General features: G+C 41.9%; 1 protein-coding gene across 1 annotated transcript; it reads left to right on the top strand.

Moving 5' to 3' along the window:
- Positions 1-7,801: 7,801 nt before the first annotated feature.
- MAP2K1 (mitogen-activated protein kinase kinase 1) lies at positions 7,802-22,730 on the top strand. Its single transcript, XM_053462288.1, has 11 exons — positions 7,802-8,038; positions 13,309-13,519; positions 14,305-14,451; positions 15,018-15,095; positions 15,660-15,711; positions 16,154-16,278; positions 17,165-17,372; positions 19,169-19,233; positions 19,593-19,654; positions 20,392-20,437; positions 20,943-22,730. The coding sequence occupies exons 1-11, from the start codon at positions 7,959-7,961 to the stop codon at positions 21,054-21,056; spliced, it is 1,188 nt and encodes a 395-aa protein (XP_053318263.1). The 5' UTR covers positions 7,802-7,958; the 3' UTR covers positions 21,057-22,730.
- Positions 22,731-25,576: the final 2,846 nt, after the last annotated feature.

The raw sequence follows: 25,576 nt of genomic DNA on the forward strand, positions 1-25,576 counted from the left end.
CCTGTAACACGCAACAGCGATCACTCGCGATTCGTTAGCCCATCATTTAGCGGGAATTGGCCTTTAGCAGCACCCTTAGAAAACCCAAAACCTGGCACTGTGGGGCTGTCTATAGATGCGTATTGTCCATAAAACTCATTTAAGTAAGACACTGGAATGTTAAAAATATTTAAAATAATTCCTTCATTGTCACACTTGAGGTCTAAACATTACCATCAGCCCTTAAATAGTTTTTAAATAACTGTTCCAATTTCAAACATCCATTGGTTGTATTATATTAAATAGTTTAACCCCTTAAACACCAGGGTTATTTTACAATGTTCTTTTTAAGTGTGTGTGTGTGTGTGTATATATATATATATATATATATATATATACACACACACACACACACACTTATACTATGACTTAAAATTAAAAATAAAACACATTTTCACAGCTTCACCTATAAAAACATAAATACATAGCCAGTGCAAATGAAACAATTATTATTTGCCCTGGTTTTGGAAACACTTCCATTTATACCATATTGCATTTAAATATGAATGATGCGCATCACTGTTTCCAAACTAGATTTTTTTTTTAAAAAAAAATGGCATAAGTTTGAAGTTGGGCCCCAATAGCAGCTATAAAAGCCAAAACTTATACTTTTTGAAAGTTTACATACCAAAATATTATATTTGCGGAATTTGAACACTTTTTATTTACCATCTTAGCTACAAAGTGTGCCAAAGATTGCAGTACAATGTAGGGTTTTTCCATTTTTAACAAATACATTATCATACCTGGGAACTCTCCAGGACAACTTCCGGAGAAACAGCCCAATCCTCCGGGTAGTGAGAGCAGAGAGAGTCCTGACACTCCCTGCTCATTCACCCCTTTAAATTGGGGTTTTTACCACAATGTTAGCGAGAACGTCCACTGATCCTTGCGGGAACGCCCCTGACATCAGCGGGACCGCCCACTGATACACCGGGTATTCATCAACACCGCCCCCAAGTACCGCACATGCGTTGGTAAGGCTTGTTGTTCAGCTGTTGTCGGGTCAAAAATAGAACATGCACATTATATTTTTCAAACTTGCAATTTTGATAGATCACTTTGCTAGGTCCATGTCTCATTTGAGACACAGTAGAGGTCCCACATTTCAATTGAACCCCGTAAAAATGTATATATTTTCCAAAACTAGACAGTGCAGGGAATCTGATTGGGGCATATTGGCCTGTCCCATGCAGCTGATTCCACCCCAGCACCTTTCAAAGTTGATGTAACAAAAAAAAGCATTTTCACAAACACTTTGCACTTTCAACTTTTATTCTGAGTAGATTTGTGAAATAACAAAAAAGGTCTTGATTTGTATTCAGCAAAACCCCTTGAGCACAGCAATATCCCATGTTTCTCTGATGTTGTGGAGACAAAATTGGAACATGCGCATTTTGGTTTTCAAACTTGGACTTTTGACAAAACACTTTACCAGGCCCATGCCTCATTTGAGATACAGTAGACTTCCCATTAACCATATAAAACGTTGTATTCCCTAACAGTACACGGCTTGAGGATTTTAAGAACACCCCCACTTACCTTTCTAGATGGCCCACAGTATCACTTTTATACATTTGAATAAGGATGGTGCACCGCATGCTTTTTGGGGGTAAAACTACCCCAAAACACCTAAATAACCCCTATAAACAGTACATTCCCTTAAAATAGAAAGCCAGAGGACCTCAAAGACACATCCCGCAGAGTGGCCTATAGGGTAGTCTTATATTCAGGCTTTTTCTTTTTTTTCAACATTAATATTCAAATTTTGGGGGGTCGTCTTATAATCGAGCAATAGGGTACATAATTAACTGTGCCGGAAGAAGGATCCTCAGTGTTATCAAAGTTTGTGTTAAATACTCTCAACCATTAGAAGTATAATTTATTTTTACTCAACTTTTGTGATTTCTGATGCCTGTTTTTCCTCTATGCAACTGGAAAGGTAGCATCAAGCAGCCAATCAGTGGAAAGTACTGTCAGGACCATGGATGATGTGGGAAGCTGCAGCTCTGGAGCAGCTGATTCTCCTTAATATATAAAAATATATATATAGAGAGAGGGAGAGAGAGAGTATATATAATAAACCTTTACAGTACAGTACATGTATATAGGTATATATATATATATATATATATATATATATATATATATATATACAGTATATATAATGAACCATTAAAAAAACTCATATTAACGTACACAGTGATATGCATTCTTATTTGGTGAGGCTGCGTGGGGCTTTAAACTGTCCATTTAATTGGTGCATACACTTCTGGTAGCATGAGTTTGCAAGGAGAGTCTATTTTAGTACATAAAATAAATATGCCACAAAGCAAGTGCTACACGTAAGATAAATTAGATTGTGACTTAACTAATCTATTTGATAACCACATTAAAATCTACTACATAGTAGATGAACAAATCAATAGCAATTATCCAAATTAAAATCTCAGGTCATTTTCCATGACTTGAATTAAAGATAGAGGTCATGGTTTGAGAAGGAGAATAATACGAATGCTCATGAACATACAGCCAAGTTTTTAAATTGGATACAATTCTCAATTTAATAAAGTTCATTAAGGCTTAAGGCTTTAATTACCCAACATATTGGTTAAGAAAATTATTATTTTTTTTTAAAAAGGACGAAATGGCCCAGATCAGCCTTATATAATGCTAACGGCATTGGACCTGGACCGCACCGCTCGTCGGAAAGGCCATTTCTAAACTATTTTGAACCAGCACGGGGAGAAAGAAACATAAACGTAGAGTTGTTGTACATTTTACATATTGCTGTAAAGTCAGTCCTGTAGTATGTGTGATGTATAAGCTCATAGAAGGAAATTTACTAAGCTATATGTCTTGAATTTGGTTAATGTGGTTACCCTAAATGAATAAAATTTGGGTGGGGTAGTACTTATGTTATAATTTGTGCCACTAAGGCTAGGTTTTCACTTGTTTTTTTTTTTTTTTTTTTTTTTTTTTTGCAAAAACGCCCATAATAACGCCAATTCAGCCACACAGCGTTTTATTAGTGAAAAACGGCTGCAGCCAGATGTTAGCTGTTCTTCAATAGGAAATCGCAAAATGCCATTTCCACTTGGCGTTTTTCTGTTTGGCGTTTTTTCAGTCTTCTTTGGCGTTTTTCTGCTTTTTTGGGCTCTGTGGCAGTTTTTCAAAATCGCAGCATGTTGACACTGGCGTTTTTTCAAGGAAATCTTGGCGTTTTTCTCCAATAGAAGTCAATGGGAGAGAAAAAACGCCATGAAAAAGCCATGTGGGTTTTTTGCCTTGGTGTTTTTTATGGCGTTTTTTCCACAGTTACAATGCAGAGGATGGACCCAGTATCTGTGTGTCCTACGAGAAATAGGCTGAAAACAAACAGTTTCACACAAAACAAAGTTCATATTTAATTTTACACCATTTGGAACAAACATGCCATTACAAACAAACATACCCGACGCATCAACTGGATCCTGCGTGCCAAAAGCAACAGCAAACAATTTGCACCATCATTTGGGGCCAATCTTCCTAGAGGAGCAGACATTCGGAATAAAGCATGCCTTACAAACCACAGAAAAGAGACAAAAGGGTCTACCAAGTAAATGACATCAGGAGAGGGCAGATACTTGCCATTTATCCTAATCCCTTTTACCTGGGTGAAAATTCTAACTTGTAAAGGCTGGAAAAACTGCCTAAGGTCAAAAAAGCAATTTCCACAGGAAGGCTAAAACGCCAGAAAAAACGCCAAAACGCAGGAGAATGCAGTGGCAGTTGTCCTGGCGTTTGTCCTGGCATTTTTCATCAAGAAAATAACGCAGGACAAAAACATGTAAATAGTGTTCAAATTATGTATTAATGTTAAAGACATGCTTATGAGTGGGCTTTGTAGTTGGTGGAGGTGCATCTAGACATGGGGTTACAGGGTGTAAAAAGCCTAATCTTAATGCTTTCATTATAGCAATGCTCAACTCAGAGCATGATCAGAGGGATCTCTGTAAACCCAATGAGGATATATTTTAAGACATCTTCTAAAACTAGATGTACTGATAAGCACTAGAATATATATATACGGATCACCAGGGACAGGAAGAAATGCAGATAAACGTCTGCTCCATGACCTCATCTTGTGAATAGAGGCCTGTGAAACATGATCTCCTAATGGATTACATGTGAAGTCTAGGGTTACATGTTATTTCCAAGCCGATTGTCTATTCTCTGAGGCATGAGATGTAAAAACACTATATTAGTACATTTTTATTTTTACTATTACTGTATCTTTATTTAATTCCCTTCTGTTGCTGACATTTATTATGCTGCGAGGGCTTTTATTAAGTACGGTATTCCAGGACCTCTTGTGGTCACTGCATTAAAATGACACTGCTTATAATTTTTCCTGCTACAAGGCAGCCAAGCCATGAATTTTTGGTAATTCTGTTTGGTTTCATAGGATGATAAGGATATATATGAATATAATCACATTGGTGCAAGATGGAGTGTTTAAACAAAGGTTATACCACTTTAGGGCCAACAAACATGATATAGAGTCACATCAGAACTCCAGAGGTCCCTTCTTTAGATGGAATCAGAATCCAAGAATAGGAATCAGAGGTCTGAAGGGACCTATCTCAAAGAATACTCCAGAAGGAGCCAACGGCAGTATTATCTACATCAAGTGCTCCATATGTGATGAGGTGAAGGATAGAGGGACCACACTGGCAATTGTTTTTCATAGGCCACATGTACATTCCACATAATGCTGACCAACAAATGTAATGTGCTCCACTGTTGGTTATAACATATATAATTGGGTTTGTACATCAACATACTACTGAGTTGCACTTTGCATGTGCTGGAGAGCAGTATGTCAAATCTATATGTGTCCTAAAAATGGCTCATGGGAGATATAGAGCAGATCTTCTACCCCCTTTTGGTTCTGTTTACTATTCTGATGTGGGGATAGAGGCTAGGTGTATAAGCAGAAAAAAAGAGAGGCACAAGGCAAGAAACGAAGATATCACATCACTGACAACAATGGCAGCCTCTGGGTCTGCGGAAAAGGACGTTTATTGGAACAAAATGAGATAATGCTAGTTTTTTGTCAATGCTAACCTACATTACAGCACACGGCACCGTATTTTATTCCATGGGACTTCCTCTTCAACGGTGTTTGCATCTGTGACATATAATGCTAAATTATTGCAAGTATCTAATGGTCTATTTATGCAATTTAGCTCTTTCACACATTACAGTCAGTCGTTTCCCTCTTCAACTGTGTTTCTTGCCCAGTGGTTATAGACCCCCTCCACCCTTCTCCAAAGTAGATTTGGGTTGTACCTTAATGAACAAGACTAAACACAGTTTGATTGAGGGACATAGCCAGTCTATACAAGATTGATGGAACAGGGAGAGTAGACAAGAGTATATAGAACATGATAAGATATCCAAGAACACACCAAATGACCTTGATATAGTACAGACTACGTACTGGATTGTTAAAGTAATTCACGGCCATATAAACTGCTATTAAGTGGATAGTTTCCAGATCAATGTGAAGGTTAAAGAACACTTTAAGAAACAAGGCCACCCTTGTATATATATACTGTGTGTGTGTGTGTGTATATATATATATATATGTATATATATATATATATATATATAGTATATATACCACAGGGTTGAGGCTAGGGTTAGTGGCGCCAAGGTGCAGTAATTCCCCCATCACTAAAACACATGCTCATACTCAGATAGAAATTTGTTGTAACCATACACTTACACATACATTCATACATACACACACTATCTCCCTCCTATCCCTCGCACTACCAACCATAGGCTTACCCCTGGCACTCTAACGTCATAAGCTGACACACACTCATGCTAACACCATACACTAACACACACACACATGCTGACACAAAATATTTACACACATACTCATGATAACATCCTACACGCACTCAAAAATCTTGTGCTGACACACACACTCATATTAACAGAATACACTCACACATGTAAACACCATATGTTCACACACATATGCTTACACCAGTACATGTGTAATTTATGTATCACAATACAGTAACACTCTCACTCTAAAACCATACGAAGACCATACAAAGGGCACCATCTTGCACAGACAATCCGACGTGAGCCGATAATAAAGACAAAGTGGGAAGTTAAGAGGGAGGGGAGGAGAAATATAAATAGGGAGATATGGAATGCTATAAGCGTTGGGGGAATCAAGAGTGAGAGCTGTAAGGATCCAGAGAGCTGTGATGGAGAGCCATAAGAGGGAGAGCTTTGATGGAGTGAGAGAGATGGAGAGCTGGAGGAGAGAGTGTGCGTATGTGTGTTACTGCATGTGTGAGCGTTTACAGTTAGCATGTGTTTTCTTGTTTCTGTATGGTGTTGAGTGTGTGTTAGTGTGTGGTGAGTGTGTGTCAGCATATGGTGGTAAGGTGTGTGTATATGTTAGTGTAGTTTATGATGTTAGCATGAGTAACTGGTGTCAGCATGTGTGGGGGTGTCAGTGTGTGGTATTAGCATGAGTGCATGGCAGCAAATAGCGTTAGAGTGTCAGGTGTGAGCTTAGAGTTAATGGTGCATGGCGCAAGAGAAAAGGGAGGGTGAGCATTTGTGGGTTAGTGTATCATGTTAAAGTGAGTGTGGGGTTGTTAAATATGGCATTATAGTTTGTGTGCTAGTGTATGGGCGTTAGAGTGAATGTGTATGTGTTAGTGTATGGTGTTAGAGTGACGGGGTGCGTGTTAGTGTGTGGGTGTTACAGTGTGTGTGTTAATAAGCCAACCTTTGGGGGGGGCAGGACACTTCAGAGACAAGGTTTCTGGGGAACTCCTGCAGACGGCCCATGACATCAGCGGAGAGCTCTGATACAAGCAGAGAAGCCACGAGAACACTAGTAAGTTGTAAAGCAGCTGTGTGAGGGTATATAGGGCCTAGAGATTACTTCTACTGCTTTTATTTTAGCTGACTTAATTTTAACATACAACTAGCCTGGTTGGTGGGAAGAACCCATGAGAAAAAGCTGAACAACCATATTCTCAGCACTTCCTGTCATGGCAGTTACGTGATGTTGTCACCAATGGGGGGCCCCTATAAAAATCAACTTGCCCTGGATGCCACTGAGGATGGTCCTGGTTGGAACTCTCAGACTTTTGTTTTATATATATATATATAGATATATATAGATATATACGCTGACTAGGTCTGATTCTATTGAGTATAGTGAAACATGTTGTTATCTAGCTACAATCTATTTGGAAGGGGCATGAAATATTTGATATAGGGCTGGCCCAAACTGTGAACCACGAGCCATATCCAATCTACTCCAACAACATGGGACAAATTTATTGCACACTGATGCGCAAACCTGGTACACAACTCACCAGAATACATAAAGTCTTGTATAATTAAGGGAAACATCTATTCAGTATTTGAGTTCCTCCTGAAAGATAGCCCTGAGTATTGCTACATAGGAGTGCCAAAGCCCTGCCCCCTATATTCACCCCTGCAACAAGAAAGCTTGAGCGCAAGTCATAGGCACGGATTAGCCATGACACAGCCATCGGTGGGAGTTCATTCCATCCACTCTGTTGCAATATCCATGTTAAACCACAGGAGGGCGCCCATACCACCACATACAGTTCTCGCCCCCGTGAGATATGTGACGTATTTCCGTGACTCCTTCTGTCTATCCGTCGGCTCCTCCCATTGGCTGCCGAAGGCAAGGAAACAATGTAAGGCGAAGCCCCGCCCCCGGATGCAGAGGGCTGCAGAGTGACAGTCTAGGGACAGGCAGTGAATCAGTGGCGCCCGCTGGGACTCTGAGCCGGTACGGGAGAGATTCAAGCGCAGATTACTCGTGACAGCACCCGGCCTGCCCTCCTCTACCCAGCAACATGCCTAAAAAGAAGCCCACGCCCATCACGCTGAACCCCCCACCCGACGGGACTGCTGTGAACGGGACCCCAACTGCAGAGTAAGTGAGACGGGGAGGGTCTGGGAGAGCGTGCAGCACTGGGCCGCTGTCAATATATGTACAATATATACATATTGTGTACACACACTTCATGTCCTGTTGCATTTCCTGCCTTTCGGGTTATTACCCCTGGAACCTCGACAGGGTAAGGAGGGGCGGCAGCTGCCGCAAAAGGGGCTCGGTATATCGCCTTATATACGCACACTGTCAGCCTACTATTATATGCCAGCCTCTGCTTCCTCTTATGCATCCACTCTGACTCCAGGCCAGGGACCGCATGTAACGCCGACCCCTTCAAGGGCTGCAAAGGGGATACGGGGCCACATTATTAGTAATAATTTATTACCCCATTGATGGGGAGGGGCATTACAATGCACAGTCAATGAAATCGGGGTATGATGTCACAGCACAATCCTGTATTCAAGGGGGATTTAAATGTATTAGAGGGAACTTTAAAAATACAGAGGAGCATTGATCCCCTGGGCGTTAGATCGGCTTAGTAAATTATAAAGTCACTACTGCCCTTTAATTTTCTTTTTCGTGAAGAGGAGAGTTGCAGTAATGGAGGGCTGCAGCAGCAGTCACAGATTTGAAGACATAGTTTTTTGCTTTTCTCAGGTGGTGCAGGGTAAAGTAGGTGTTAACATGTCCTGATGACACTTTAAAATGAAATCTACCCCTTGGTGTGACATTTCTGGTCCCTGAGCTTCTGCTGTGCAATGTTGGGAACTCTCCACTGTCTTAGTAACTTCTGTAAATCTTGATTTTTATCTCAAGGGGAACTTGATGCCATTTTAATGCATAATAACCGGTGAGACACCTTTTTGTGTGTGTGTGTGTGTATATATAGATATATATATATTATCTTTTATTTATGTAGCGCCAACAATTTATGCAGCACTTAATACAATACATATATTCAAGGGGTATGACAAGACGATAATTGACGGACTATGACAAACTCATACGTTAGGTGGAGAGAGCCCAGCTTACAATCTTGAGTTATTTATATATATATATATATATAAATATATATATATATGTGTGTGTGTGTGTGTGTGTGTATATATATATGTATATTTGTATATGTTATACACTGATTGCCCAGCCGAATGGGATATAACGGATGTTCCCTCGTGTCTGGGCGTGCCTGGCTTGTAAGGTGTAGGTTTGAGAAGCTCTGGGAAATGATAGGAATGTGTGACTGCCTCTCCCCTGCTCATAAGAACTGTCAGGCCTGGAAATGTTGGTGCATGCTGAGCAGAACCGTTCTGCAGCCAAGGCTTCCATTTCCAGAAGCCTGGCACTGATGGTGCGATATGTTGCTTGTGATAGAGCCTGCTGTCCCAATCCTGCTGCTGTGTGCCTGGAAATGGCCAGTGGCTGATTTAAGATACAGGTTTACACAGAACTGCTGAGTCCAGGGAGATCTCTGGTAGCTTTTTTGACTTGAACCTGAATTAGGGAGACCCCTGAAGTATGTGCTCGGCGTTAGGGAGACCCGTGAAGTATGTGCTCGGCGTTGGGGAGACCCCTGAAGTATGTCTGTTCATGTCTGCAGCTGTATGAGCTGCTTTTGTTTGCAGAAGTGAGCATATGTCGAAACCTGTATCCTGGTCAGATACTTGTAGAGTCTTGTCTGCTCAACGCAGTGTTGTAACGCATGTCTAAGACTTGATAAGGAAAGTGGATATAGCTGTATTAGGGCGAGATAATGGAATCTTTAGTTGATACTTTTTATTAGGCCAACGTAAAAAAGATGTAAAGTTTGATAACCCTTCAACACCCCAGACACCTGTTCTGAACTTTACGTATTCTCAGTCCCCGACTGGCCGTTTTCTGCACACACCGCAGCTATGCCGAAGTATACGCTTATCTGTTGTTCCTTCGCTGCCAAGCCCATTTAATACGCCCTGCAGGCACGGTGTCCCAGCACAGCAAACACGTACGCACGCGCACACCTGTATCAGCGAGAGTGTTAACCAAGAAATGCTTATGCTCCAAGGTGCATAGAAGTGTCAGGTGTTCAGCTGGGCGCTTTCTTTATAGTCCTCCACTGAGACACCAGAAACAATGTAGCAAAATGTTTGTTGCAGTTTGCGGGGCTGTGTGATTGATACTTAATTGCATTAATAAAAACCAGTGCTGAAAAATTTAAAAGATTAGGAGGTAATTGGTAATATGGACAAAAAAGGCAAATCTATCTTAGCTGAGAACGGATTGCCCTTCACGGACTCCTCGCTCAGAAGAGTCTCAAATATTAGTTAACTAGAGTCATCAGATCAGACTAATTCCTCCTGCAGACCAAATATTAGGCAAGTTTCCTCTGCACGAAGAACCAAGAGACGATGAAGGAAGCTGAAGCTTTTACAATGTATTGTTTCGGTCACAAGTTCTTCTATAACCTTTTGTCAGTTTGTTTGCTGGTCCAAGGGTAAGGATTCTGCTCCCTGGTCCCAAAGCAGGTTTGCACAATTCAGGTGATCTCTAATTAACCAGCCTTTAATTAATCTAATGAAGACCCATCTCAGAGGCAGTATTCTATTAACCCATGATATCTTTAAAGGGGGGGTCTGGTTTGGTAGCTGCGAGCCTTCGTGCCGTGCATATTTATTGTATTGTCTAAATATACCTGATTTATACAGCACATCAACCATTACAGCAGACAGGTGGTGGGTGGGGGTTCAGTGTGAGTAGGGGGGGGGACTGTTGTAAGAATTGTACTTGTTATTTCTGGTTGCTTAGGAACAGAGCTGTTTCTAAAGAGCTGAATATATAAAAATACCACCCTCTAATCATGTAACTACCCCAACCCACATCGCCGATTAACACTGTATGGTCTAAGCACGCACAAAATAAAATCTGAGCCTATTCAATAAAGAAAACCATTTCAATGTAAGTAAAGTTTTCAGATAAAAAAAACAAAAATTTCCATTTATGCCAACTGAGCATCCATCTCAAATCCCAGTTACTAGAAATTGGATTATTCCCCTCATTTAGTTATTTAATTCTCTTTGGTATCTCTGGCATGGGTGAGGTTAGGGGAGACTACTTCAGGACAAAAGGCTATTTGATATGGTAGTTCAGACATATTTTGCCACAATAGCTGCAAAGCTGCCCAGCCCATGGAAGCGAATGTGTTCATATGTCCTATTTCTTTTCATGTTGGTTAATAATACTATAGGCTGCCTCTCCCGTATTTCCATAATGTCCCTTTATCGAGCTGCTATTTCTGTAAGGCATCCTTGGAACGCTTCCCAGAAGGGTACAGTGTAAAGTGTTCTTTTTGGTTTTATTGCTTCCTATATGAACGCCTGAATCTGAGTGCTGTTTGTGCCTGATCACAAGCTGCGCGTGGTATGGGTGGTCTGCACATTTGTGAGATGCATGCTGTGGTATTATATACCGTATTGGCTCGAATATAGGCCGCACTTTTTTCCCCCACTTTAAGTTTTTAAAGTGGGGGTGCGGCCTATATTCGGGGTCTAGCGCCCGACGCCCGGGACATGCAGTCCCGGGCGCCGGGCAGGCAGCGGGGTTAAGATACAGATCCCCCGCAGCGGTGCAGGGGACCTGCATCCTTCTCCCCGATACGCTCAGACAGCCTCCCCTGCCAGCACTTCCCACGGGGGGGGGGTGCCGGCACGGGAGGTTATCTAAGCGTTTTACCTCTGTCCACCCCCGACTTACCGGAGCAGACTCCCGGGTGTCTTGCGGGGCCGGCGGGAGACATTTACGCAATACGCAAATGCAACTTCCGGTAACGGTACCGGAAGTTGCATACGCGTATTGCGTAGATGTCCCTCGCCGGCCCTGAAGACACCCGGGAGTCTGCTCCGGTAAGTCGAGGAGGGGGGCAGAGGAGGACAGCGGCAGCGTATCGCGGGGAGGGAGGACAGCGGCAGCGTATCGCGGGGAGGGAGGACAGCGGCAGCGTATCGCGGGGAGGGAGGACAGCGGCAGCGTATCGCGGGGAGGGAGGACAGCGGCAGCGTATCTCGGGGAGGGAGGACAGTGGCAGCATATCTCGGGGGGGAGGACAGTGGCAGCATATCTCGGGGGGGAGGACAGTGGCAGCATGTTTTTTTTGGTGCTTTTTTAAAGAAAAAAAACTTTTTCTTTAAAAAAGCACCAAACTTTTAGGGTGCGGCCTATATACGGGGGCGGCCTATATCCGAGCCAATACGGTAAATACAACCAGGGCATGGTGGAGATCATGCTATGCACAGGGTTATATGCATGTGTACAGATAGATGGAGAAGCGTGAGAAGTCACGGCCAGCTGTTCTAAATGTAACTGGCACCTGCTCCTCCCTGGTATCATCTGGGCACTGCTACTATACTTATTCAGCGTAATGTTGTAACACGTCGGCGAATGCACATGTCATGATCTTTCAGATCATTTCAGACACAGATGAGAATCATCAGGCCTGTGTACTTGGTTGGAATGTAGATAGAGTGCATTTGGGCACAAGTGCTGAGTGGATGCAACGTGTGTTTCAGGGCGATAGCAGTAAGGTAAGCGCTTCCTCTTCTAAGGAGTCTTCTGGTCAAACAGCTCAGCGGAGCTCTGTACCACCTGTCCAAGAAATAGTCTTCTTACAAATATGTGGCTAATCTTCTCTTGCATTCCTGAGACTGCGTGTCTGGCTTAGCACAGCGCCAGAGGATGATAGGGTTACCTAGTGGGATCACACATCAGGACTTTTGTATCAGGATCACACAAAAGGCTGGCACGTTGTGGCCCCTGTCTGTAATTACACCTCACAGACGGTTAGATTATGCAGCGGGGTCAAGCAGAGCCTGGTGTAAGCGGTACTCTGTTATTAAAGCCGTCTAGCCATTCCTATACTACAAGCCATCCAGTAATGTACTGTCAATGGAAATTGTAGCTGAGCAGCTGGAGTATCACTGTTGCACAGCAATAATATATAAGTAAAGTTATAAAATGTGAACCTGTTAAGTCTCTTATTTATATAGTCATAGGATTAAAATCATATCGGCCCTGCATCTTCAGTGGTTTTCACAGGCTAATTGCAGAGGAATATGTCTTCTGATGCCATAGTAGATCAAACTGAACACAAAGGTTTGCTGCCCCCTCCTAACTCTACTTACATGTCTATTTTATGTAGAGGCACTTTCTCTGGTACATGAAACCGTGATGCAATCTCCTAAAACTGTATTACTGACCTATAAGTGCTACAAAATGTTGTCCGGTGCTTGTCCTGCTTTTCTTCTGCACTTTTTATCCATATCTTTTTCAACTCTTAGGACAAACCTTGAAGCACTTCAGAAAAAGTTGGAGGAGCTGGAGCTGGATGAACAGCAGAGGAAACGGCTGGAAGCTTTTCTCACGCAGAAGCAGAAAGTTGGAGAGCTGAAGGATGATGACTTTGAGAAAGTATCAGAACTTGGAGCCGGCAATGGTGGGGTTGTCTTCAAGGTCTCCCACCGACCGTCCAGCTTGATCATGGCTAGGAAGGTGAGACACTGACCTTCTTTCTGCCACGTAAACGCAGGGAGTCGGGGAGAGGAGTATGGAAGCCATGTACATCTCGGTCAATGCAGGGTAAAGCACAAAGGGGCATAGAGCTGCCGTAGCATTGTAATCCTGCATAACTGCTACACTGGGTTATGTGAGGGAATGATTTTCATGGGACGAGGAGAAATGTGATGAGTCTGTCCCTCATCAAAACTCACAGTATAAAGAATGAGACAAAATCACTTTTTAATAATGGCGCATAGTATGTTGGGTGCCCTAGGAAATACTCATCTGTTTAAAAGTCTTCCTTAATGTGGCAAAACTATTTTAATTTCAAGTGCTTACTGATCTTATAACTCCCATACACTGACAGCTGTAGATTTCTATCACTTCCAGAATACATGAAATGTGCACTCCTGGAGATGGAGGTTAATAGATAAATATGAATACAACTGTTTTATGGGGTTCTAGAGGGAAGTATGGCAGCCACTCACCTTCATAAAAATGATCAGTTGTCAACTATGCGGTACCGTCAAGAGCTGGGTTCCAGCACACAAAGTAGGATGGACACTGGGTGACAGTGATCTTCCTACTGTGTCTCATGTTGTCTGTTCCATAGGCTACAGAGCTGGAGAATGTTAGCACTTGGTAATAAACTTAGGTACCATAATATAATATATATATGTGTGTGTGTGTGTATGTATATATGTATAATTGCATAATGTTGGTGCATTGTACTGTAGAACAGAGCAGTCAGACTAACACTGTTTCTCCCCCCACAACAGCTGATTCATCTGGAGATTAAGCCCGCAATCCGAAACCAGATCATCAGGGAGCTGCAGGTCCTGCATGAGTGCAACTCCCCCTATATTGTGGGGTTCTATGGTGCATTTTACAGCGATGGAGAGATCAGCATCTGCATGGAACACATGGTGAGAGATCTTTATGGTTAACGCAGAACCTCATTCTTATGTGCACATCCCTGTTAAAATATTGGTACTTGGTGTGCTTTATTATGTCACACCAACTTATGGTAACAGCTTGGTTGCAGTGTAAATGTACTAATATAATAAGAATTGATTGGGGTCTAATAGGCTACACATTGGTTACCGAGTATAGTTTAAGAACTGGATAGTCATCCAACATACTCTTTTAGCAAACTGACATTTAATCAGTTCAGCACGGCATCCTATCAAGACAGAGAAGAAAGAACATATAGCCCTATTGGTCCAAGAGATGACTGTCTTTATTGGGACTGCAGAGGTCTCTTCTCTATCTAATTCTATGTTGGCCCGATAAAAGAAATCAACTTTCACTAAAGGCTCTATAGAAAAATACAGAAAGGTGGGGCTGCCATACAGCGATAAATCGCTCTGCCAAACCACAGGGTAATTTGCAGGTGGTGAGGGCACATGTAATGTGGCCTATACATCCGGGTAATGCCTGCCTAAGCAATCTTCTGAGGTTCTCGTGTTAATTCTTATTTGTGTCTCCTCAGGATGGAGGGTCTCTTGACCAGGTGCTAAAGAAAGCAGGGAAAATACCAGAAAAAATATTGGGAAAAGTCAGCATTGCTGTAAGTATCACAGAGATGTGTGTTAAGTACAAATGTGTGTGTGTGCTTATTTTCAAAATTCAAAACTCTATGGAGGTTTTGTTCTTATATGGATGTATTTGCTTTGAGTGCTGATGCTGTCATATTTGGGTGTTATACTGACCCCTTGCTGTAGTACTAGATATTCCTTCATTATCAACAAGGTTGCTGAACCTCACAAACACAAGAAGGTTCTTGCTAATATATAATACAAAAAAAAATGCAGTCACCTGTATGACGGAACAAAATGCGCAGAAAGCTATCCTTCTCAACAAAAATGTCCCATAGCGAAAATGTTCACATAAGATTGCAGAGTAGAATATGTTTAAGGTCCCCCGCAGGAGGCTTTTTCATGGGTGATCTCTTGGTACTGGATAAAACGTAGCGAGAGTTTCATGGCTCTGTCACCTGGTAGTGCACACGGGTTGCTGGTACTTATTGGGAGCCTCTCCTTTGATTTTGATTGGGCACTTACAGGTATTTAAGGGGCCGCGTATTTTGATGTAATTGCTTCCTTTCTCTTAATCGTGCCTCTTTGTTCTGTAGGTGATAAAAGGCCTGACTTATCTACGAGAGAAACACAAGATTATGCACAGAGGTGAGTGGAGTGGCAATGATTCTTTGAGGGTGTGACTTGCTGCTGAAAGGGTTAAAAGCAGATACCGTTGATATTCTCAGAGCTGAGGGAGTGTGAGTGTCCACTAGTTATTAAGCTGTGACTGTGATATCACATGTACCTTCTCACCCTGCTACCCTGCACAAGCTTCAAGCGCACAATGAAAGAGTTAACGCAGACGTGTTTTAATTCCCTCATGGCAGAAGGTTTTCTCAGAGTACCCGTCTCCCTAGTAACCGGGGCATATTGTTGGAAGAGAATAAACTCCCGTCATGTCCTGATGGAGAGTGCAATGTGACTGCTGCCAACCTCACTAGCAAACCTTAGAAATAAAAAGCCTCATGGCTTACCTGTCCTTTCACGGACAGATGGGTTCTTATCTGCCATAGAAATCTGTGTTTCACCTTACGTTTCTTTGTTGCAGATGTAAAGCCATCTAATATCCTGGTGAATTCTAGAGGAGAAATCAAGCTTTGCGACTTTGGAGTCAGCGGGCAACTCATCGACTCGATGGCAAATTCCTTCGTTGGGACGAGATCTTATATGTCTGTGAGTGATCTTGTGTCCACCGAATTTCAAGTACATTAACCTTATAGCACCTCTTGCCTTTCATGTATGTCCACCTGTGCCCTTGGTTGACATGTTTCTCATTCAGTGTGCGTGTAAAGTCACTCTTAAGTGTTGGATGCCCAGTAGCGTGCTCTTAATGAGTTATGGCACCAATGTCCGTATCGTGGGAATAGCATTACAGCAGAGGACCAAGGGTTGGCTGTTTCTTGGAGTATGTGCTGTCGCTGTGTGAGATCCCAAATTCCCAGGATAAAAGGAGAAGGCCACCCCCCATGTGTGAGCAGCGTCTGTAATGACCATACATACAGGTGTATCCATGTTTCTTGGGCAGTTAGTGTAAGCCCCAGTTACATGGCCAACAAAACTCAATAAACCTGTTAAATTATCTTTCCAGTGCATCTGTGCATTACATAATTTCTTGTGGTATTGCCACAATATGTGTTTACAAAATATATATTATCCCTACGCTCCTCATCACGTGTGTGCACATTGTGTGTCATGCAGCAGATGGAGTTGTCAGCATGTCCTCCCACGTTGTGCGGCGTGCGTGTGTAATAACAGCTCTCGGTACACTCGGTGGGAGAAGATGTCTCTGTCTCCCAGTGAAAGTCTTAACTACTGCGGTTAACCATCTGAGTGCTGATGTGATGCACAGTGATCTTATGATCAATATGTTCCACTGCACACTGTAGTTTATATAGAACACATTAGGACAAATCATTTGAAGACATTTCTCGCTGTAATGCAACAAGAAAAATGTAAATATTCAGTGTTATAGTTGGTTGTTCTAAGCGCCATATTCTGTGTGATGGCTTTTTTAATGGCTGGCTTGTATGAACCTTTTGTTTTCTGTGTTGTGTTTCAGCCCGAGCGATTACAAGGAACACACTATTCAGTTCAGTCTGATATCTGGAGCATGGGTCTGTCGCTGGTTGAGATGGCCATCGGTCGGTATCCAATTCCCCCTCCGGATGCTAAGGAACTGGAGGGGATCTTCGGCTGCTCAATGGAAGGGGACCCTATGTCTTCAGAGTTGTCCCCTCGCCCACGACCTCCAGGACGTCCCATCAGCTGTAAGTGCTGCCCAAAATGTCCCAAGACATTTGTTCCTCGTTCTCAGTAAATGGTGTGTGGTTGTAAACTGTTCCTCCTTCCTAACTACTCTGCTGTATGCCACGAAAACACCCCATGCAGCATCCCTTCTTAGTACACTGTGGCTTTTCTTATTAACTGCATATTATATAATTTGCAATTAACTGATGTTTTAGAACAGTTTTTAGACCCTCAATGTAGGCTGTACTGTAAGGCTAATGTATAAATTGTATCTGCCGGTGAAACAAAATTTTAGATATTCATAGCTTTCAATAATGACAAAAAATGTATATTATATACATAAAGATAACAGTTTTGGGACAAACCAATGCAATTTTAGTTTGGGTTACTAATCTACTTGTAGCTCATCCCCGTCTGTTCGGTCACAATCATAAAATGAAATCTTTGCCTGTATTACAAACCTCCAGACACAGCTATTGCTAGGTTACTTGTGGCATCACAGTAATCCATCTGCTGGCTGAGAGTGTTGGTATCGATAATCCATCTGCTGGCTGCCCGTCTCTGCTGTACATGTTAATGATAGCTCTATGTTATTGAATCATTCTGGGCCACTTTGGGTAGTGATATAGCTCTGTCATTAAATGACCCTAAGGGAGTTTAACACTAAGCAAGACTACAATTATTTTCTTATTATGTTGCTGAGGCTTCTCTACGTAATACGCTCTAAGGTCATTAAGTATTGTGTTATTAATTCCGAAATCCTACATTTTATAACTCTATACAGCAAATAAACCTAATAACATTTACAGGTTGAAATAAGCAATATATAGATGTATGTATGTATGTATGTATGTATGTATGTATGTAAAGTTGGGTCCGCGGGATGCAGGATTTTCCATCAGACAACCACAGGAGGAGATTAACAAAGGTCTGGGGGTAACCTATACTGTTTTTTTATATCTTGGTCATGATTTTACCTTTTAATGCTGTACATAAATAGCTCAGAATATTCTGTCCATCAGGCTGTGTTATTAAAAAGACAATCTACTCCCCCCAAACAGTGTCGCCAAATCATGAATCGTCTTCAAATACTTAGTATTTTAATACCCACCTTTTACTTTGTGCATGAAATAGAATGTAAATGGCACCACTGCTCTGTTAGTCCGTCCTAAGCAGGAGATCGATGCATCTCCTGGAAGAGAAAGGAGATAAGTGTAGGGAGCTATCCCAATAACATAGATTTATATTTACCGTATATTGTTTTGAGGAATCCCTCTAAAAAAATTTTTTTTAAAAACACAATAAAAATTCTAAGACCCCAGTCGGCGATCATTTAATTAAAGTAAAGTGCACACAAAAGTTGGCATGTACCTTTTGTACTCTTAGTGTTCTATCTGCAGTATATAAAATTATTTTGCTTTTGGATTCATTTAGCATGAAGCTGGCTTTACTTCTAGTGGTTCATGGGCAGAAACACCCCTCCAATTCTCAGTACTCTGATGGCGAGCATTATTTTAAAACCCGTTCCAAATCATGTGAACAGCCAGATGGCTGCACTTGGGTCTGGTCATGTTACAGGAAAATGCCCATGAGCATAACGAATAAACCAACATAATCGGCATCCACAGGGGGTTCCCCTAATGGGAAATTCACCCTGAGTTAAGTGCCGCTTTATGCGAACGAAACATGCAGTCTCCGTCCAATGTCATAACAAATACTCCGGCACCACTATATTCAGAGGTTTGTAATAAAGTACATTCAGTTGATTAATTTCTATTGTATAAAGAATCTCATTGCCTTTTTTTTCTATTTTCAGCTTATGGACCAGACAGCCGGCCACCAATGGCTATTTTTGAGCTGCTGGATTATATTGTGAATGAGGTAAGTTTCGATATCTATAGGTGTATATAGATCTCTGATATACATGTACATTTCCTGTGCCTGGTGATTATACTTAACATACTTGTGGCCTGGCCATCTACTCTGTATTTTTCATGGACTCCTGACAAGCCACAAGTCGTAGCCATATTGTAATAACGAAAAAACTTAACACAAATAATGACGTGGGGAGATGTATCTCAGGCACCCAGTCTGTCGCACAAGCAGCATTTTACCTTTTTCTATAAGTGAGCAGATGTCTGCATGGATTTGTTCAAGCCTAAATTGTTACTTTTTTTTTATACCTATATCCTTGTGGACTAAAAGTTTTTTTTCCTTGATGCCCCTCTTTCTTTCTCCAGCCTCCTCCCAAGCTGCCAAGTGGGGTGTTTGGAGCAGAGTTCCAGGACTTTGTGGGCAAATGGTAAGTTTCATTAGTTTGCCATCATATTACAAACTAATTACAGCTGTGAAAGTACTAGTGCCAGCTGCTTCAATGCTCCAGATTTATCATTTATTTGTGAATTCCCAAAAGCTGCAATACTGCTCCAAATTCAAAAATCTTTTTCTTTTTACAATTCTTATGGGTATGGCAGATTTTACTCTAAGTTCTCCAAATGGACAAGATGCCTGAAAGCAAATGGTCATCGGTGAAGCCATCATCTTGGTCCGTTGTGCCTTTCCCCTTGCTGTCCTAGTAGGGAGGTATAAGCAACCTTATGCCATCGTATGTAGGACTAGTATATACATATCGAGTATCTGAGGGCCCTGGTTTTCAGAGGGTGCTATTCCCTATATTATTTTGATGTTTTAAGCAGTATTTTAGGGCTTTCAGTTCATTAGATTTAATTAATACTTTGACATATGGGAAAGGGGGATATTGCCTGCGTTACTTAACTGGCAGCTTCCTACTGGAATCAGACATGCCATGCTGTGCACACCTCGTATAGTTACTAATTACCGTATTGTGGTACATCTTCGTTGTATGCCGATCTATAACATTTGAGGGGCTGAAACCAAAGGCTTATGATATATGTGGTAATAGAACATGCTGAAATGTGTTACAATGTGTCTGGATACTTAGTCTTGTTTATTTGGTAATTGTGAAATGTATTATTCCCTGCAGTGGTCAGCGTTGACTAATAGTTTTTGTTTTTCCAGCTTGGTGAAGAATCCGGCTGATCGAGCTGATCTGAAACAGCTCATGGTAAGGTCCATGTATATTCTGTCATGTATTATGATGTGAATACATGCTCAGGACTTTGGAAGCAAATCGATGGAATCCTCTTGGTGTTCTTAGACAGTTTACGTTTAGTAATAGGATAGTATAATGTAGTAGTAGTAGTAGTAGTATTAATATTAAGTCCAACAGGTGTATAGATTTTAGGGGATTTGGAATGCAGGGCTCTGCTCACACAAACCTTTAGGTTTTAGCTTAAGCTGTTTGAGGAGTTACTTGCATGTGACCCATAGGCCTCATAAAACAGATTCGAAAGAGGAATGAAAGTGAGATTTATTAATATGAGAAAAGTTTGTACCATAGTAGTGCAACTGTATCAAAGCAGAAGGTATGTATGTTTGCGGTAGATCAGAGCTTGTTTGAGATTATATATGACTAAAGTATCGTAGTTCTTGATTAGCGTTACTTTTTAAGCTTAAACTTTACACTAGAGGCTACTTGCTAACTGGTATTTACTGTTGTCGCATGCTAGGTTCACCCATTCATTAAGACAGCGGAGCTGGAGGAAGTGGACTTCGCTGGCTGGCTGTGTTCCACCATGGGTCTCAAGCAGCCCAGCACCCCAACCCATGCTGCTGGGGTGTGAGCGAGAGGGAGAAATGATGTCATTTTGGGCAAGGCAGAGAGCCACCATACCCCACTCCTGCTGCCCTGCGGGGTGGGATCTCTGCAGAATGTGCCAAAAATAATGTTTTTCATTCTCTTCAACTCCTTCATTAAATAAGGGACCTACAGGATTTCTGGCCAACAACCCAGATGTGCCCTAGAGTCCTGTGGGCCCCACCTGCAGTAAGATCCCTGCTTTTATCCCATGATGCTTTGTGGTACTTGTAATGCTTTCAGTACATGATACAGAAGAGCGCCTAGTTTGTATGTGGCAGGTAATAGAAGTGTCCATTTTCTTTTACCAACAAAGGATTTAATGGGTCAGTCCCACGTTGGACCAAACTGAACTGACGGTTATGTTCTGTAAGTAAAAAATAACCTGTCTGTGAATCCAGCTGACAAGGCATTGCCAGTTAAGCAAGATATAAATGTAAAAAAAACACAGCCTGTTTGTAACAATCATTTTAGCAGATATGTTGATTTTTGAAAAGGAAGACTCGTCAATGCCTTTTATTTTTTTCATATCCCTAATTAAACTATTAAACCTCAAATAGTTCATATTGGTCTCGCATGAGACTGCCATTAAGGCTGCGAGCAATTCCCAATGCGGCAGTTTGTATCCTATGCTGTCTGGAGATCTGAACCGTGGCTGTCTCACAGGCAGCGTCCAAAGCCATAACCCCAGACCCATCGGTTTTAGGAACCTGCTTTTTATGGTGAATTGATTTAATTCCTGCCTGCCGGAGCAGTGAGCTTGTTATTTCATTTACTTTAAAGGAAAGACCACTAGATGTCTCCTTAAAGAACTTCTTGGAAGAAAAATAGAAAATATTTTCAGGACATTCTTAATATAATAGTGGAGTCTAAACTAGACACAGCAATACACTTATAAAGAGACACTAATATGACGAAAAAGGTTTCTTTTTAGGAGATTGTTTAAAAAAAAAAAAAATTATTTTATCTTATTCTTTGCTGCTTGCTTTACTGCAGATCATGTAACCCATGTTTGCTTCCCATCTGCTATAATCGTGGCATAATCTTATTTTGTGGCAGTGCTTCTTAATAGGGTTTCCACAAAGCTCAGTAACCATGAGGTTTTCTTCAGTGTTTTTACTTTTAAAAACTGAAGGAAGAAATAAAAATCCTGATAGTGGTCCTGTAAGCGGTAAGGAAATGCATAAATGGTGACTAGCCTCTGATACTCTATAGCTGTGGGCAATGGCACCCATAATGCCCTGTCGGCTACAGTAGCTGAGCATCATGAGAGTTGAAGTCCGTAATAACCGCTGTCAAAGGTTTAGACCAGCACGGCGTTCATGCAGGTTGCTCCGGCAGAGGAGATGCATATATCCAGCAGTCCTCTTGCTTTCTCCTGCCTGTGCCTCTTAGCTTGTCCAGTTTCTCCCATATTTATTTTAGATTTGAATGTGACGTGTTGTGTGAGCTTCGAATCCTTTTGCTCTGCTGGGCTCCTTATCTCCAGGTCATTAGTCAAGAACGTTTCATATCATCCTCTTTCCCATGTGAAGAGGGGGGGCTCATCCCAGCATGGGATTCTTTACTGTGAGAAGCCTCTGCCTTCAGTCTGTAAACATTGTATCTTTTCAGTCCTCAGATGTATTATCTTTGATTCTAATAAATATTATATGAAGAAGACTGTGTGGTCTTTCTGGAAAAATTTTGAACCTGTAGTCAAGACTCATCGAAGACGAGTAAAACATAAAGTTTCTGTAAATCGGATCATTAAACTGATGGGAATGTGTCTGAATTATTGAATTCTTACTTCAGCCAGTAGAGGGTGCTGACTTTGTACCCCTTCACTCCCCACCAGGCACAGTGGGGTTCAACCCCTTACTATACCACCCACAATCACTCCCCACTCCTAACCCCACACTGATTTTTCACCTACAACTTTCTTCCTCTCACCTGACAACCTGTACCCTCGGCCCCATCCCATCTTATAAAGCCTCTCTCCCCCCCTACCCTTTGTCCATTACTTGCCCAATTTTTAACCTTTCCCTCTCCTCAGTAACCTTTTACGCATGCTCCTATTTGGATCACACACATAACTACTGCCCTATCGCTTTTTCTTTAACCCTTTAAGATGCTTGAAAGGATGTAAGCAGTTACCTAACTTCCTCTCCTCTAATTGCCTCCTAGCCCCTCTACAGTCTTAGCCCCTCTTCACTCTAGTAAACGGCTCTTAACTAAAGTCTCCAATGACTTGCTCTCTGCCAAAGTAAAAGGTCGCTTCTCCCTTCTGATACCCCTGGATTTCTCTGCTGCTTTTGATACTGTCAAAAGATGTGGATCTCTTCTGCATCTCCGACTCACTTGGCTTCCAGTGTCATGCATGTGCAGATGACAATCAAATCCACGTGCCTTCTCCTGACAGCCTTCATTCTCTCATATCCATATTGCTTGTGTGCTATTTCATCATGGATGTCACAACACTACCGGAAACAAACTGAATTCATGAACTTTTCCTCCTTCCATCTCTTCCCCAGTACCTCAATTCTCTATCCCCATTAGCAACTATTTCTCCTACTGTTTCTAATTAATGAAGTGTACCATCTCTGTAGCTAGAACTTACCTGGCCACTAGTACAACCCTTCGCACCATTCTCTCCCCTTTCTCCATACCTAGTGTTTCTCCTCACCCTGTTCCCTCTAGATTGTAAGCTTGTGAGCACAGCCCTCTCTACTTAATATATTTGCTTCTCTTAGTCCGTCAACTCTAGTTTTGCCTTTTGAAAATAATGCATTGTAAAAAGCATGGAATAAATTATTGGCGCTATATAAATAAAAGATCATTTACGCAATAGAAGGAAACTTGTGAACGTAGAACAAACCGATGGGAAAAAATGCGGATGCCCTTCCTTCACCAAAATGGCTAGTTTCACTGGTAGAAAACGTTACTTTATAGATGGCTGCAGTCTGCTTTTGGTACTGGGTGTGCAGTGCATACGGGTTCGGTTTGGACTCTGCTGGCATCCACACATCAGAGGCATGTTTTCCTGCTGAAAAGCCTAAATGCTCACGTGCTTTTAAGTAACACTGAACGTTTTCCACTGTATTGGGAAAATTCAGGATTTTCTTTCTTTCTGAGATATTTCATACTCTATGCAGATACGCTTTGCGTTTGCAGGGTGTTTCTGTAATCACCTAAAGAATGGCTTGTGTGGCTGTCTTACCTCAGAACCCCCCATTGCTAACCCCTTTCAACTGTTGTGACAGAATGTTTAATCCCTACATATGTTTTGCCTTTAATCTGACAACTATTGCTTAATTTGTTTAAGTCACCTCCTGACCCCTTGTGTGTAACTTTATTGGGGTAACTATACCGAAGAGGGATCCCCATTTAGTAAGAGCGCAAGCGAGGACGCGGTGGTGGTGGTGGGGGCAGGTGACTTTCCATCAAGTGCCAATTCAAGGATTACAGGAGAAACCCACAGACAGCGCTCCAGTCAATAACTTATTATACTGCTATGCATGCTGTATTTTTGTGTTCTATCCATGTTACCTGTGACTACCCCTCCAAACATTCACTCGCTCTCGTACTGGTACTCAACCCCTCATCTCCTGTGCATTCCATATACTATTTCTACCGCTAACATGAATTCAAATCTGAGCATACTCCTATTCTTGGTAACTCTTCTCCCACTCCATTCATCTCCCCATTATATGGGATGACCTGCTCTGTTCCTGTAACTTGTTTGGCAAAAGTTACCCCCAAAAGTTCTACAACCTCCCAGTCACAAAATACTGTTGGTACTTGCTCTAGCAAATAAGTCTAACCCTGGTCTAAAAATGGCTTCTCCTTTCCATCCGCAGCCTTCACCCCAAACTGGAAGCGCTGCACACTTGGTGTTTAAATTCCAAACCCAAATCATTGCGCTCTCAGAATCATGCTTAACAGCAAAAATGCCCCCAATGCATTATCCAACCTAACCCAACTCCTCAGGAAAACCGTAGCTCAAAACCAAAAAAGTGAACTGCTGTTTTTTGGAGATTTTAATTTCGATTGGCTGAATTCCCCAAAAACACTATTTAAGGCTTTGGAGTGAACTCAATTAATAGGAACAGCCTGAACCACACGCTGCTGGATTGGATTCTTTCCTCTCATCCTGATAGAATAGCCTAGTGTAGTGCGTGCGCAAAATAAGGGCCATCAAATCCTCTCACAAGGTTATGATCACCAGGTCTTTAATCTTTCTAAACGATCTCAAGAATCTCCCGCAGCACAGACTAAGCCAGATCTACACTGTTCAATTAAATACTTTCAGTCCGAGTTTTTGCTGCGATACACATCCGTAAAACGTGGGAAAAAGGGGTGGTTTGCATGGCAGCCTGATCGGACGTGTTTTGCTAGTACTCCGCGACCTGCCAGCTCTATCGCATTCCATCCGCACGAATTAGTGGTTTTATCCACACATTTCTTCTTCTCCCACTTTGGTCTGACAATGTCGTCTCACCGTGTGAAGAAATCAGCCAAAATGCC

The sequence above is a fragment of the Spea bombifrons genome, chromosome 4 (assembly GCF_027358695.1).
Source record: "Spea bombifrons isolate aSpeBom1 chromosome 4, aSpeBom1.2.pri, whole genome shotgun sequence".
In the NCBI taxonomy this organism is placed as follows: Eukaryota; Metazoa; Chordata; class Amphibia; order Anura; family Pelobatidae; genus Spea; species Spea bombifrons.